Source organism: Rattus rattus, chromosome 6 (assembly GCF_011064425.1).
Source record: "Rattus rattus isolate New Zealand chromosome 6, Rrattus_CSIRO_v1, whole genome shotgun sequence".
Lineage (NCBI taxonomy): Eukaryota > Metazoa > Chordata > Mammalia > Rodentia > Muridae > Rattus > Rattus rattus.
Genome location: NC_046159.1, coordinates 101793738 through 101806405, shown reverse-complemented (window position 1 = coordinate 101806405; position 12668 = coordinate 101793738). Strand labels below are relative to the sequence as shown.

The 12668-nt window shown below is 45.7% G+C and overlaps 1 protein-coding gene across 1 annotated transcript in view; it reads right to left on the bottom strand.

The window, feature by feature from the left end:
• The window catches only part of Svopl (SVOP like), a 49160-nt gene that overhangs the window by 12542 nt on the left and 23950 nt on the right, over positions 1–12668 (bottom strand). Inside the window, exons 10-13 of the mRNA XM_032907259.1 lie at positions 11384–11595; positions 7746–7857; positions 5262–5343; positions 4273–4362 (exon numbers count right to left, since the gene is read on the bottom strand). Of these exons, the coding sequence (XP_032763150.1) occupies positions 4273–4362; positions 5262–5343; positions 7746–7857; positions 11384–11595 (496 nt within the window). The remainder of the gene's footprint in view (positions 1–4272; positions 4363–5261; positions 5344–7745; positions 7858–11383; positions 11596–12668) is intronic.

Sequence of the window (12668 nt, the reverse complement as noted above, 5' to 3'; positions counted from 1 at the left end):
GCATGTGAGAGCTACTTAGACAGGGACATGCGGTCTTCTCTAGTCCAAGGCTGCTGTGGATCTTACCTTTAGCTGTCAGCCCACTACACATACATAAATGGACTCGGTGGGCTGTGTGTGTGTGTGTGTGTGTGTGTGTGTGCGCGCGTGCGTGCGTGTGTGTGTGTGTGATAATAATAATTATGCGATCACAAACTTAAGAAGGAGTGAGACGTGGACATGGGAGACGTTTGAGCAAAAGACAGGGTGGAAATTATGTAAATACAGAATCCATGTGAAAAATTCCCAAACTTTAAAAAAAAATCTTCTTAAAAAGATATGTAAAAAAAACTAGAAGATATACTAATATGGTATGACTAATAGGACAGACTAATAGAATAGTAACTTTATTTCATAAAGCAAGGACTGTTAGTGAGCTACATAAATACTGCCACAAAAAAAAAAAAAAAATTCTATGATGGGGAGGGGACTTATACTCCAGAAACCATGTCTTAAATTAGTCACTGAAAGAGGATAGGAGGTGAAGAGACGTCCTTCCTCTTAACAAAGGCTCTTTTTGTTTGCCCTGTCCCATTCTCCAAGTGACGTGTTGTGTGCATGCAAGTGTGTGAGGCATACACATTGTGCCTTCATTTACTTCGGTGATGGTCTCACCTAAAATTTGACTTGTTTGGGTTCGGCCACAAGGGGGCAGTGTTCATTGCTTTGGCACACTACTTTCCCTAGCTGTTCCACACGTCAGGCTGTGCTACTAAAGTCATCATTACAGACCACCCACCCGTAGAAGGTCTCAGTATATCACACATTGCTGAACCAAGGGACTCCTGATGTCACTGACCCTGAGGGTCTATAGGCCCCTCCAAAATTCCTATGCTGAAATCCTAATCTCAGATACAAGCATGGTCAATTTGGAGGTAGGTCCCTTGGGAGGTGTTTGCATCCTGATAAAACAGGCCACACAAGGCTCTTTCATGGGTACAGATACAGTGAGAAAGAAGGTGACCATCAGCCAGCTAGGCATGGGGCCCTCACAAGAATCCAACCCTATAGACGTCTAATCCTGTGCTTCCTGTCCCTAGAACTGTCAGAAATTTCTGTTATTTACAAGCTCCTTAGTCTGATTGTTTTCCTGTTTGTTTTTGAGACAGAGTCCCGCCTAGCCCTGGCTCTAAAGTTACTAGGAAGATGAGGATGGCCTTGAACTTCTGATCCTCCTGCCTCTCCCTCCCAAAGTGCTGGGACTGTAGGGGCTGGAACCCAGGGCTATTTGCATGCTAGGTGGGCCCTCTTCCAAAAGAGCCGAACCCCCGGCCCCTCCGTCTTTGATAAGTTGTTATAAGAGCATGAACTAAGACACGTGGCTAGAATTGAGGTACCCGATTCCTAATGCTGCCCAGAGAAAAGGAGAAGAGTCCCTGGTCTAGCTCCAGAGAAGCCTTGTACTGAGCCCCTTCTGCATTGTGGCAAGCCTTTAATAATTTTAGAGTAAAATTCTCCTTTTCTGTTTGCTTGGAATACATAAACCTGGATTTTATTTTTATTGCAATTTCTTAACTACCAGGTACCTCAAACATTCACTTTAAAAGGTGTATTTGAATTAAACTTTATATATTTAGTCTTTAGAAAATATTACTAATGTATATTATTTTTACTTTTAAAATATTCTTTAGATGTGTGTGCATGTATGTGTGGGGGGTGTTGCTATGTGTGTGCAGTACCTGGGGGTCTAAAAGAGGACATCAGATATCACAGAGCTGTGGCTACAGACAGATGTCGGCCACCCGACATGGGTGTTGGGTGTTGGAATTGAACTCCAGTCCTCTGGAAGAATAGCAAACACTTTAAGCACTAAGCTATCTCTCCAGGCCTGTAAAGTTTTTACTTGAACTTACTGAGTCACCTGCTTTAGAAAATAAGAGAAGAAAGAACCTTGTGAGAGAAGAAGCCAGCTCCTAGTCACTGCTCTCCTGGTGGAGGGTACAGCCTCCGTCAGGAAGGCGCACAGAGCAGCCGACTCTGACTTCGCTGTGGGTACCTAAAGTGCACGTAGTGGGTCTCCATCTCTACCATCTGCATCTCTGGGTAGAGCCCAGGAGTCTTCGTGTTATAATGCTACCCTAGCACTTAAGATTGACAGCTATCGGGGTTGGGGATTTAGCTCAGTGGTAGAGCGCTTGCCTAGGAAGCGCAAGGCCCTGGGTTCGGTCCCCAGCTCCGGGGGAAAAAAAAAAAAAAAAAAAAGAACCAAAAAAAGATTTACAGCTATCACCACAGAAAGCCTGAAGCAGCCCACTCCATGAGAAACCTCGGCAATACCTCAGGAGTGGGCATGAAACTGCCCAGACTTGACTTTACCACATCCACACTGGTTAGGGAAGTGAAGTACACAGTGGCTGACTGCACTGGATGGGATTTAAAGTGCCTTTGTTTCTCTCGTTTTTATGTTCCCTCTTCCCCCCTCCCATCCCCTCCCCCACCACAGTTCCTTAAAGGTAACAAAACAACAACAACAACAATGCAACACCGGGTGGTTGAAGCTAGTTCCAATATCCAGACACTGCAGCATGTATCTTGTCGGTACTCAATAATGAAGCAAATTAAACTCTTCCCCATGAGGGCAGACTCCATACGAAGGCAGCCTCTAAAGACTGAAACACATCTGAGCTTTCAACACAGGAAGAGAGAGGCAGGAGCCTTCCTGCTTCTCTGCCAAGTGGCCTGTTTTTCAGAGCTGACGCTGACGCCTGTGTGGTCATTAAAGATGGTGTTCTCAACGGTGGTAAAGATGCTGTTTCCTCAGCCTTCGTGATTTACATAGCATCTCGTCTACAGTGTTAAAAATTTGCAGTCATTGTGCTCCTTAACAAGAAGGAACTCACCTGTGGTCACGAAACTATTATCTTAATAAGAAATATTTATCTGAGTAGCACTTGGCCTCAGTTATTGTCATTATTATATGATGTCTCTCAAATGACGTGTCACATATGTCTCTAACTGCTTTGCATTTAAACTGTCTCCTCCAGATCAACACATGCGAATATGCTATTATTCATCCCTACTTTAGAATGTGGAAGGCATAGGCAAAATGGGATACAGCTACCTGTAGTTAGGAGCCCACTTCATGCCAAGCAGAACAGAACCCCTTAGGCCTCAGGACTCAGCCCAAGTTGTGATCTTTTTCTGAGCATTGCCAAGGCCCCTAGAATCGATGTGGCCTGATGTATAAACAGTGCCAGTTCCCTGGGGAGAATGCTACAAGTGACTGAGAACCCAGAGCCTCCAACCCACTGAAAGCAGGAGAGAAACCTGGCCTCAGCCCGCTAACAAGGGGAAAGGGTAGGCATTTCCACCTTTCTCTGGGAGTGGGAATTGAACTCAGGACTTCTGGAAGGTCAGTCGGTGCTCTAAACCACTGAGCCATCTCTCCAGCACTGATGTTTCCTACTTTGCTTCTCTGCTACAGGTGAAACAGCTAGGAAGGAATTTTCAAAAGCAACAATGCAAGGCAAAAGAAGCACCCATTTTTAAGACAGGAAACACTTTCCGGGAGTTTAAAAACTTTGTAGACACAAAAATCCCTCTATTGAAAGACAGGAAATATCAGGGCTAGAGAGATGGCTCAGTGGTTAAGAGCACTGGCTGCCCTTCCAGAGGTCCTGAGTTCAATTCCCAGTAACCACATCTGCTCATGACCATCTGTAATGGGATCAAGTTTCCTTTCATGGTGTGAAGGCAGCTACAGTGTACTCATTTATATAAAATAAAATATTCCTTTTTAAGAAAAGATAATATTGGGCTGGAGAGATGGCTCAGCGGTTAAGAGCACTGACTGCTCTTCCAGAGGTCCTGAGTTCAATTCCCAGCAACCACATGGTGGCTCACAGCCATCTGTAAAGAGATCCGATGCCCTCTTCTGGTGTGTCTGAAGACAGCTACAGTGTATTTATATATAATAAATGAATAAATCTTTAAAAAAAAAAAAAGAAAAGAAAAGATAATATTTTATCCCAGCCTGTGCCAGACTTCTGTCCAGCCCCTGGACAAGGCTCTGCCTTCCTGATCTACCCCCAGGCATTTTCTTGTTTTTCAGTAGTCCACTAGGCTGACAAGTTCCACAAGAGATATAACTCACAATTAGAGCCCATGGGCAATTAAACATTCACACCCCCGAATAGAGCAAACATTCTCGCTATACCCTTACTCTAAGAGCACTGCGGTCCCTTTTCCCCACCCCACGGAGACCCGGTCTCCTTGCGCACCCTCCGTGGGTACCTGGGATATAAATGGAGCTACCATCGCTCCAATGCGACACAGGGAGCCACTGGTCCCCATTCCTAGAGCACGCATCGGCGTTGGGTAGACCTGCAGAGAAGAGGAACAGGAAACGTCCTTTGGTGACTGGTCTTCCCAGGACCCTCTTCTTCCCTTCCTGTCCAGTTCAGGGTTCTGTCTCTGTAGCATACTGGATGCTCTTTGTCTTTAGGATACAGGTTTGAATTTTACAAACACGTTACATTTATTTATTTCTCATGTGTGCTTGGCTGTGAATGCACTCATGGTGCATGTGGAGGTCAGAGCATAACTCACAGACTCAGAGCTATCCTTCCATCACGTAGATCTGGGGAACTGAACTCAGACTGTCCTGTTTGGCAGCAAGCGTCTTCTCCCAGTGAGCCATTTTGGCGAAAGGTGATTCATTTTTATTGTATAAATTAATAAAGGGCAGAAACATTAGGTCCACCCTAATCAATTGTTTAATGCACTAATGGACTCAAAATCTGGATAGACTAGAACTTCAGAAGCCTTGTTAGAAGATGTGTGCTCTAGGGTGTGCTTTTGAAGGTGTATCTTAGCTCACATCCCGTCTTGTTAGTCCCCTAGCTTCCTGGCTGCTATGAGGTAACCAGCTTTTCTCTCCCACACCCTTTGACCATGGTGTCTCTGTTATAGACCAAAAGGTAAAACAGACAGCCGTGAACCAGAACAACTAAAACAGAACTAAAATAGACCTTCCCTCCCCCAAATTATTTCAGGCATTTGTTTTACACCCTGACTTTATAAGAAAGGGAAGAGATCTTGTCTTTGAGAGACTGGACTTCAGTAGACTGAACAAGAGAGGGGAAATCCACATCAAACTCTCTGGTATCATTTCCATAGGACGTTTTAAGAAACTTGTCAAATGGTTATCAGCAGTCAGAGACGCACAGGCTGAAAGCTCGCCTGGCATGTCCCATGCAGCCGCGCCACTCCCCAATGCTCACCTCAGCAGTGTAAATGTAGATGGTGTTGAAATTCGCCGCCACCAGGGCCCTCAGCATGAAGAGGAAGCCAATGAGGCCGGCACTGAAGAAGAAGCAGAGGAAGTTATAGGGACAGACACAGAGGACCTTCCAGGATGGCCTCACAAAGCTCTGAGCCTTGGCAGGCTGCTGTTCCTCAAATGGCCTAACTGTGGCATCCTAAGCCAGTTTCCTTACAATCCGTTCACCAAATAGGATGCTCCAGAATGAGCACATGCCTGGGGAAAGGTATTTATTGCTTCGCCTGCAGGTGTGTACGTTCATGACGTGCACACCTGGAAAGTCAGACTAGGGCGTCGGATTCCCTGGAGCTGGAATTCAGATGAATTTCAGATGTTGTGAAGCAGGCTGTAGGCGCTGGAAACTGAACCTAGGTCCTCTGTAAGAGCAGCAAACGCTCATCTGCTGAGCCATCTCTCCAGCCCCCTCTTATTTCTTCTTTAAATCACTAGATTGCCGAGTCCCTGGTAAGATGGAAATGCCCTGTGGTATTGTTGAAGGAGCAATGATGTGCAGAGAACTAGAGATTGTGTGGTGCCCAGACATACCAGTCCTGCATCTAGAGCCTATGGTGAGAGAGGGGTCAGGAAGATTGCAGGGAGCTTGCTCTAAGAAAATGTATCCTAGAAAAATGTCAGAGAGGCTGTACCCATGACGTCTCATCGTCATGGCTACCTGAACAAGACCTGAATAACAATGATACCAATGGGCATGCTAACACGGAAGAAAGCTCACAGGGCCTCAATCGCAGACAAAGAACTATAAGCAACTGGGAATACTGAGAACAGGAGAAATGGTCACCCCCAAGGAAGCCTCTTCCCCCCAATAGGTCATCCAACACCAAATGGTCGTCACTGCAATCACAAACACATGGGTAATATTATGTGGACTGAGCAGGTTGTATTTATGAATTTAGAATGTGTGTGTGTGTGTGTGTGTGTGTGTGTGTGTGTGTGTGTGTGTAACAATGAGGAAATCTTAAATGCCACTAAAAGAGAGCAGGGGCTACACAGGAGAGATTTGGGGAAGGAAAATGATATAATAATAACTTGGAAAAATAAAGAAAATCCAAAAAAAGGACCCAATTCACAAATCTAAAAGAGAGAACAATGGTAGGCTGCCTCAGCTAGGGTTTCTATTGCTGTGATGAAACACCATGGCCAAAATCAGCATTAGAAAGAAACAGTTTATTTGGCCTACACTTCCACACAGTGAAAGTGTGGAGGAAGTCAGGATAGGAACTCAAGCAGGGCAGAGACCTGGAGGCAGGAGCTGATGCACAGGAGGCCGTGAAGGGGTGAGGCTTACTGTCTTGCTCAACCTGATTTCTTATAGAGTCCAAGTCCACCAGTCCTGGGATGGCACCACCCACAACAGGAGAGGCCTTCCCCTATCAATCACTAACTAAGAAAATTCACTACAGGAGCTGGAGAGATGGCTTAGCAGTTAAGAGCACTGGCTGCTCTTCCAGAGGACCTGAGTTCAATTCCCAGCACCCACATGGTGGCTCATAAGCATCTGTAGATCCGGCTCTTAGGGATTTAATGCCCTCCCACAGACATATATGCAGGCAAAACACCAATGCATATACAATGAAAATAAATAAATCATAAATAAATATTCTGAAAGAAGGAAGGAGAGGAGGAGGAAAAGGGGAGGAGGAGGAGGAGAAGGAGGAGGAGGAGGAGGAGGAGGAGGAGGAGGAGGAGGAGGAGGAGGAGGAGGAGGGAGGAGGAGGAGGAGAAGAGGAGGAGGAGGAGGAGGAGGAGGAGGAGGAGGAGGAGGAGGAGGAGGAGGAGGAGGAGGAGGAAGAAATAGAAATAATGCCCTACCTACAGTGAGATCTTGTGGAAGCATTTTCTCAGTTAAGGTTCCCTTTTGCTTGTGTCAAGGTGACATGTAGCTAGCCAGCATCCACACTCTACACAGATGTAGTTTGTTTTTACTATCAGGAATGAAACTTTTTTAAAATTTTCAATTTACGCTTGGTTGGCCTGTAGGTGTAGAACTCACAGATCAATAGTTAACTACATATCATTGCTCAGGGTTGCAGACTTAGGGTGATGCTTGCTATCTGAGGCAAGTGCTCTACACCTGAACATGTTTCCAACCCTCAGATGTATGTCCTCTGTGTCACTGGACTCATTCCCGTTGCTCCAGATAACTTGAAAAAAAGCCGGGGCTGTTCTCCAGTTCTCTAAGAAGCTTTGCGTAAAGAACCTAAATAAACTACTGGGTAAAGTGAACATCCAGTAGTACATGCCATCCAATGAGAGCTGAAGGAGGCAGTCATAGAGGAGGGAAGGGTCTTTCAGTCTAACAGCCTGTTCCCTACACTCCCTTTAAGGTGACATGTTCCAGACTCCGCTGATCGCCGGGAGTCAGGACATCCCGTCTGATAGCTTTCACACACCGCTTGTGTAGAAACAAGCGAAGAACCAATACCTTGAAGTGCAGATATTGAGGAGAAGGAAAAACAAAGCCGTGCAGCCCATGGTGATGGACAGGCTCAGTCGTCTGCCCAGGAAATTGATGCCCAGGATATTTAAAGGGTTCACTGGAAAGCAAGCAGCAAACACAAGTGGTAACACCTCGGAGCACACGTGGTATCCACAGACACCAACAGGGACCCCTCCTGTCATCTCATAAGGAAGCAGCTACCATCCTAAATCTAGGCACACTGTCATGATCTGTGACGTCTCCAATGTACTTTTTCCTTATGGGTCCATGTGTAACAAATACTGGTTATATATAAAGGCATGTTTCCCTCCCCCCTTCCTCCTCCTCCTCCTTTTCCTCCTCCTCTTCTTTTACTACTACTGCTACTGCTACTGCTACTGCTACTGCTACTGCTACTGCTGCTGCTACTACTACTACAAGGTCTCTCTGTACAGTCATAACTGCCTTAGAACTCACTATATAAACCAGGTTGGCCTCAAACTCACCTACCTCGATCTCCCAAGTGCTGGGAATAAAGGTATATGTCACCACACCTAGATTTACTATTTTATTTGATTTTACTTTACTTTTTGCTTAACTCTACCATAAAGGTCTGTTGTAAACTACCAGTTTGCTAGAACTAAATGTCATATACCATTGTCCATTGTACTCAAAGCTCCACTGATTTTCTGGTTTTGAGACAGGGTTTCACAGTGTCAGCTTGTGTCACCACACTTGGCTCTGGGCTCTATTTGTTGAGACAGAGTCTCATATCACTGTCCTCAAACTCAGCCGAGAATGGCCTTGAATTTCTGATCCTCTCGCATCCAGTTCCCGAGCAATGGGATTCCAGGCACATACCACTACCCCCAGTTCATGGCGTCCTGGGGATTTTGTGCATGTAGGCAGGCAAGCACACAAGCAACTCCACTACATCTAGTCACACTAGCTTTTATGGGCCATCATTTTGTCTGGTAAAAATAAACAGTGCTGCCATTTTACCAGCCTTTACCCATTTTAGCCGGTGTTGATGGCACATGCCTTTAATCCCAGTGGCCAGGGGGCAGAAACAGGTGGATCTCTGTGATTTAGAGGCCTGCTTGGTCTACAGAGTGAGTCCCAGGACAGACAAAGCTACAGATAGAGAAACCCTGTCTTAAACACCAAAACAGAGGGCTGGAGAGATGGCTCAGTGGTTAAGAGCACTGACTGCTCTTCCAGAGGTCCTGAGTTCAATTCCCAGCAACCACATGGTGGCTCACAACCATCTGTAATGAGATCTGATGCCCTCTTCTGGTGTGTCTGAAGACAGTGACAGTGTTCCCACATACATAAAATGAATAAACCTTAAAAACACACACAGACAGAGACAGAGACATACAGAGACAGACAGAGATAGACAGAGACAGAGAGAGACAGAAAGAGGTCCTCACTTTAGAGTTATTATATAGCTTGACATGCTTCTCCAGAGTTCATCCAGGTAAGTGGATGGAAGTAGGAAAGATCATATCGAATGAGGCAACCCAGACCCAGCAAGGGTCTCTGATATGAGGTTCCTAAGAAGGAATGGCAGAATCCAGGAAAGTGGAAAGGTACTGTTGTGGGGAGAGGAGGGAGAACAGTAGAGATCTGAAGGGGAAATGAGAAAACAGGGCAGGGCTTATTAGGGCTAGAGAGACGGCTTGGCATTGAGAGAACTTGTTGCTCTAAGCAGACAACAGCCTAGATTCTATACCCAGCACCCACCCGCATGGTGGCCACAACTCCAGCTGCAAAGGATCAAAAACCCTTCCCTGATCAATGAGGGCACCATGCACGTACATTGTACACATACGTACAGGCAGGCAAAATGGTCACACATGTAAAATAAAATCTTAACAAAAAACATAAAAATAAAATAATTAGGGAGGTGAAGAGAGATGAGGAAGGAGGCCGAGATAATCACAGGAGGAATATCTGGAAGCATCAAGAGAGACCATAGTGTTACCCATCTACCTAAAAATGCCTAGAATATGTGCGAGTCAGTGTCTACATATGTACTTAAAGGAATTTTTCCACTCAGACTGACAATACTCCCCCAAGAGCTGAAGACTATCTAACAAAAACCCAACACCAGGCATGAGAAACCCTCTTCTGAATTGTTGGTCAGAAACCTACAAATAAATAAATTAGTAAATAAAAGCCCTATCAAATCATACAAAACAGATCAGACTGTACAAAAATCAGATCATACAAAACATCGTAGGATATCGCTGCTCTTGGCTGCCTCCCAGAAGTGGAAGGTGAGTCCCTGGTGCTGAAGACATCATGTACTTCAGACACAGAGCCCAGAGGACCAGAACTGGATCCGACCTGAAAGCCTCCTTCCTGAGGACCAGCTTTTGTGACACAGAAGGCCCCATGCAAGCTTCCAAAGGGAGGAAGCAACTAACTGTCCTATGATGCCCATGAACCGTGACAATGACCAGCAAGGCACGGTGACCCGAACAGAGCATACATACCTTGACACTCACCAAAAGCTGTCTAGCTGGTCATAAAGCCCACCCAACCAGAGGGAAATCATGTCTGGAACTGGAAACCTACCCAACTCCCCAGGACTGGTGAAGTCATGGACCTCGGAGAAGACCCTACAACCATTTCACTGAGCCAGAATAATCCCTAATGACACTATCAATATTTATCCTTACACCCACAGATAAGCATAGGCTTCGCCCCTCATCAAGGAAACTTCTCTGCAACTACTGAAAACCAACAACCATTCAAAATCCAGAGTTGTGGAGCCCAGTCCCAGTGGATGCATCTTCAAAATTCATAAGGCTCAGAGAACATTGTGGAAGAGGGGCAGAGAGACTGTAAGAGCTGGGGGGGGGGGTGGAATAACAGAAGTTTGCTAGGAAGGAAGAAAGAAAGGAAGGAAGGAATAAAGAAGGGAAGGATGGAAGGAAGAAAGAAAGGAAGGAAGGAAGGAAGGAAGGAAGGAAGGAAGGAAGGAAGGAAGAATAAATATAAAACCAACCAACCAAACAAACAAACAGACAAAACAAAACGAAACCAGAGGCTATGAACTTGAGAGTAAGGTTTGTGTAAAGGAAAAGGAATTATATTATGATCTCAAAAACTGGATATTTTGGGGGCTGGAGAGATGGCTCAGTGGTTAAGAGCACCGACTGCTCTTCCCGAGGTCCTGAGTTCAAATCCCAGCAACCACATGGTGGCTCACAACCATCTGTAATGGGATCTGATGCCCTCTTCTGGTGTGTCTGAAAGGCAGCTACAGTGTACTCATATACAATAAAATAAAATCTTTAAAAAAAAAAAAAAACTGGATATTTTTGTATGAGACCTGGTCTCACTACTTACGTAGCTCTGACTAGTCTGGAACTCACTATGTAGATCAGACTGGCCTAGAACTCACATAAGTCCGCCGGCCTCTAGTTCCCGGGTATTGGGATTAAAGGTGGACGCCACCACTCTAGACTATAAACCTATCTCCCCCTCCCCACAACAACCGAAACCCAGGATGCAGCAGTGTAGTCTGCAGACCTGAGGAGTTCTGCCGGGCGGGAGCCCCGCCTCCGAGGTCTCTTAGACCCTGAGCTGCAGGAACCCCGCCTAACACGGGGCAGGCACATGGGCAATCTTACAAGCGATTTCCCCGAGGGTGCTGATGATCATGGTCCTGTAGTCAGAGGGCGCAAACATGTGGCAATAGCAGGGACTGCGACCCTCCTCTGCGTCCCCCGTGTTCTCCACCACCTCTGGCTCTGACTCCGACTTCGAATCGCAGACCAGATCCCGCTCGAGTAACTCAGCACTGGCCAGGATGACCCCGTAATAGGCAAAAGAAATCCCCAGCCTGAAAGCGTGAAAAGAACATCATTACCAAAAGCTCTCACCGGGCCTGGGGGACAAAAAGGGCCACAGCAGGCAGGGCTGAGAAGGGAAGTGGTCTGTGCGGAAGGCACCCAGAAAACAGCCTAGACAGCATCCACAGCATCTGAAGACGCCTTTGGAGAAACACGCATATGAATTTCTGTTGGACATGAACTTTGAACTGCAGTTCCTGACTCCTGCCATGTATGTGTTTTTAACGCTAACAGACACCCAGGATCCCAAATCATCTCTTCCCATAAGAGCAGCAGGCTGCTGTGTGTGGAATGTTCCAGTTTCTTCACAAACTTTCGAACCCTTGTTTGGCACAGGCAGTCTTCTTAAAGATCTGTTTTTATTTTATGTGTTTTGCCTGCACGCATGTGAGTGCTGTGCCCTTGGAGGTCAGGAGAGGGGGTTGGATCTCCTGGAGTTTAATGGTTGCAAGTCACCTTGCGGGTGCTAGGAACTGAACTCAGGACCTCCGCAAGAGCAGCCAGTGTACTTAACTGGTGAGCCATCTCTCTGGCCCAGTGGTCTTTTGAAATATAGCTGTTCTTATCCATTATTGAGTTTATGAAAGCTTGCAGAGTTTTAATTCATATTTTCTTGATGACTTGAAGGTTGCATATGTCTTGACATGTGCTTTGGACGCGTGGTTTTGGGTGATATACCTAGTCAAGCCTGCTTCTAAACTTAGTTGTTAGGGCTGGAAGGATGGCTCAGTGGTGGAAACGGTTTGCGCCCGTGTTTGAGTTCCCAGCACCCATGTTGGATGGCTCACAGCCATGTGTTTCCTGGAGACCTGACACCCTCTTATGGCATCTGCTAACCGCACATGTGAAGTACACAGAAATATACACACACACATAAATTTAAAAAGAGAGAAATCTTTGATTGCCTATCTTGACGTGTTGAAAGACAATTGCATATATATACATTTATATTTTATATGCTTATTATATACTACATACACACACATATATATATATAAAAATGTGATATACATTTCAAATTTCTTCTCTTAGTTGATAGCTTGCCATTGGGTTTCTCATGATA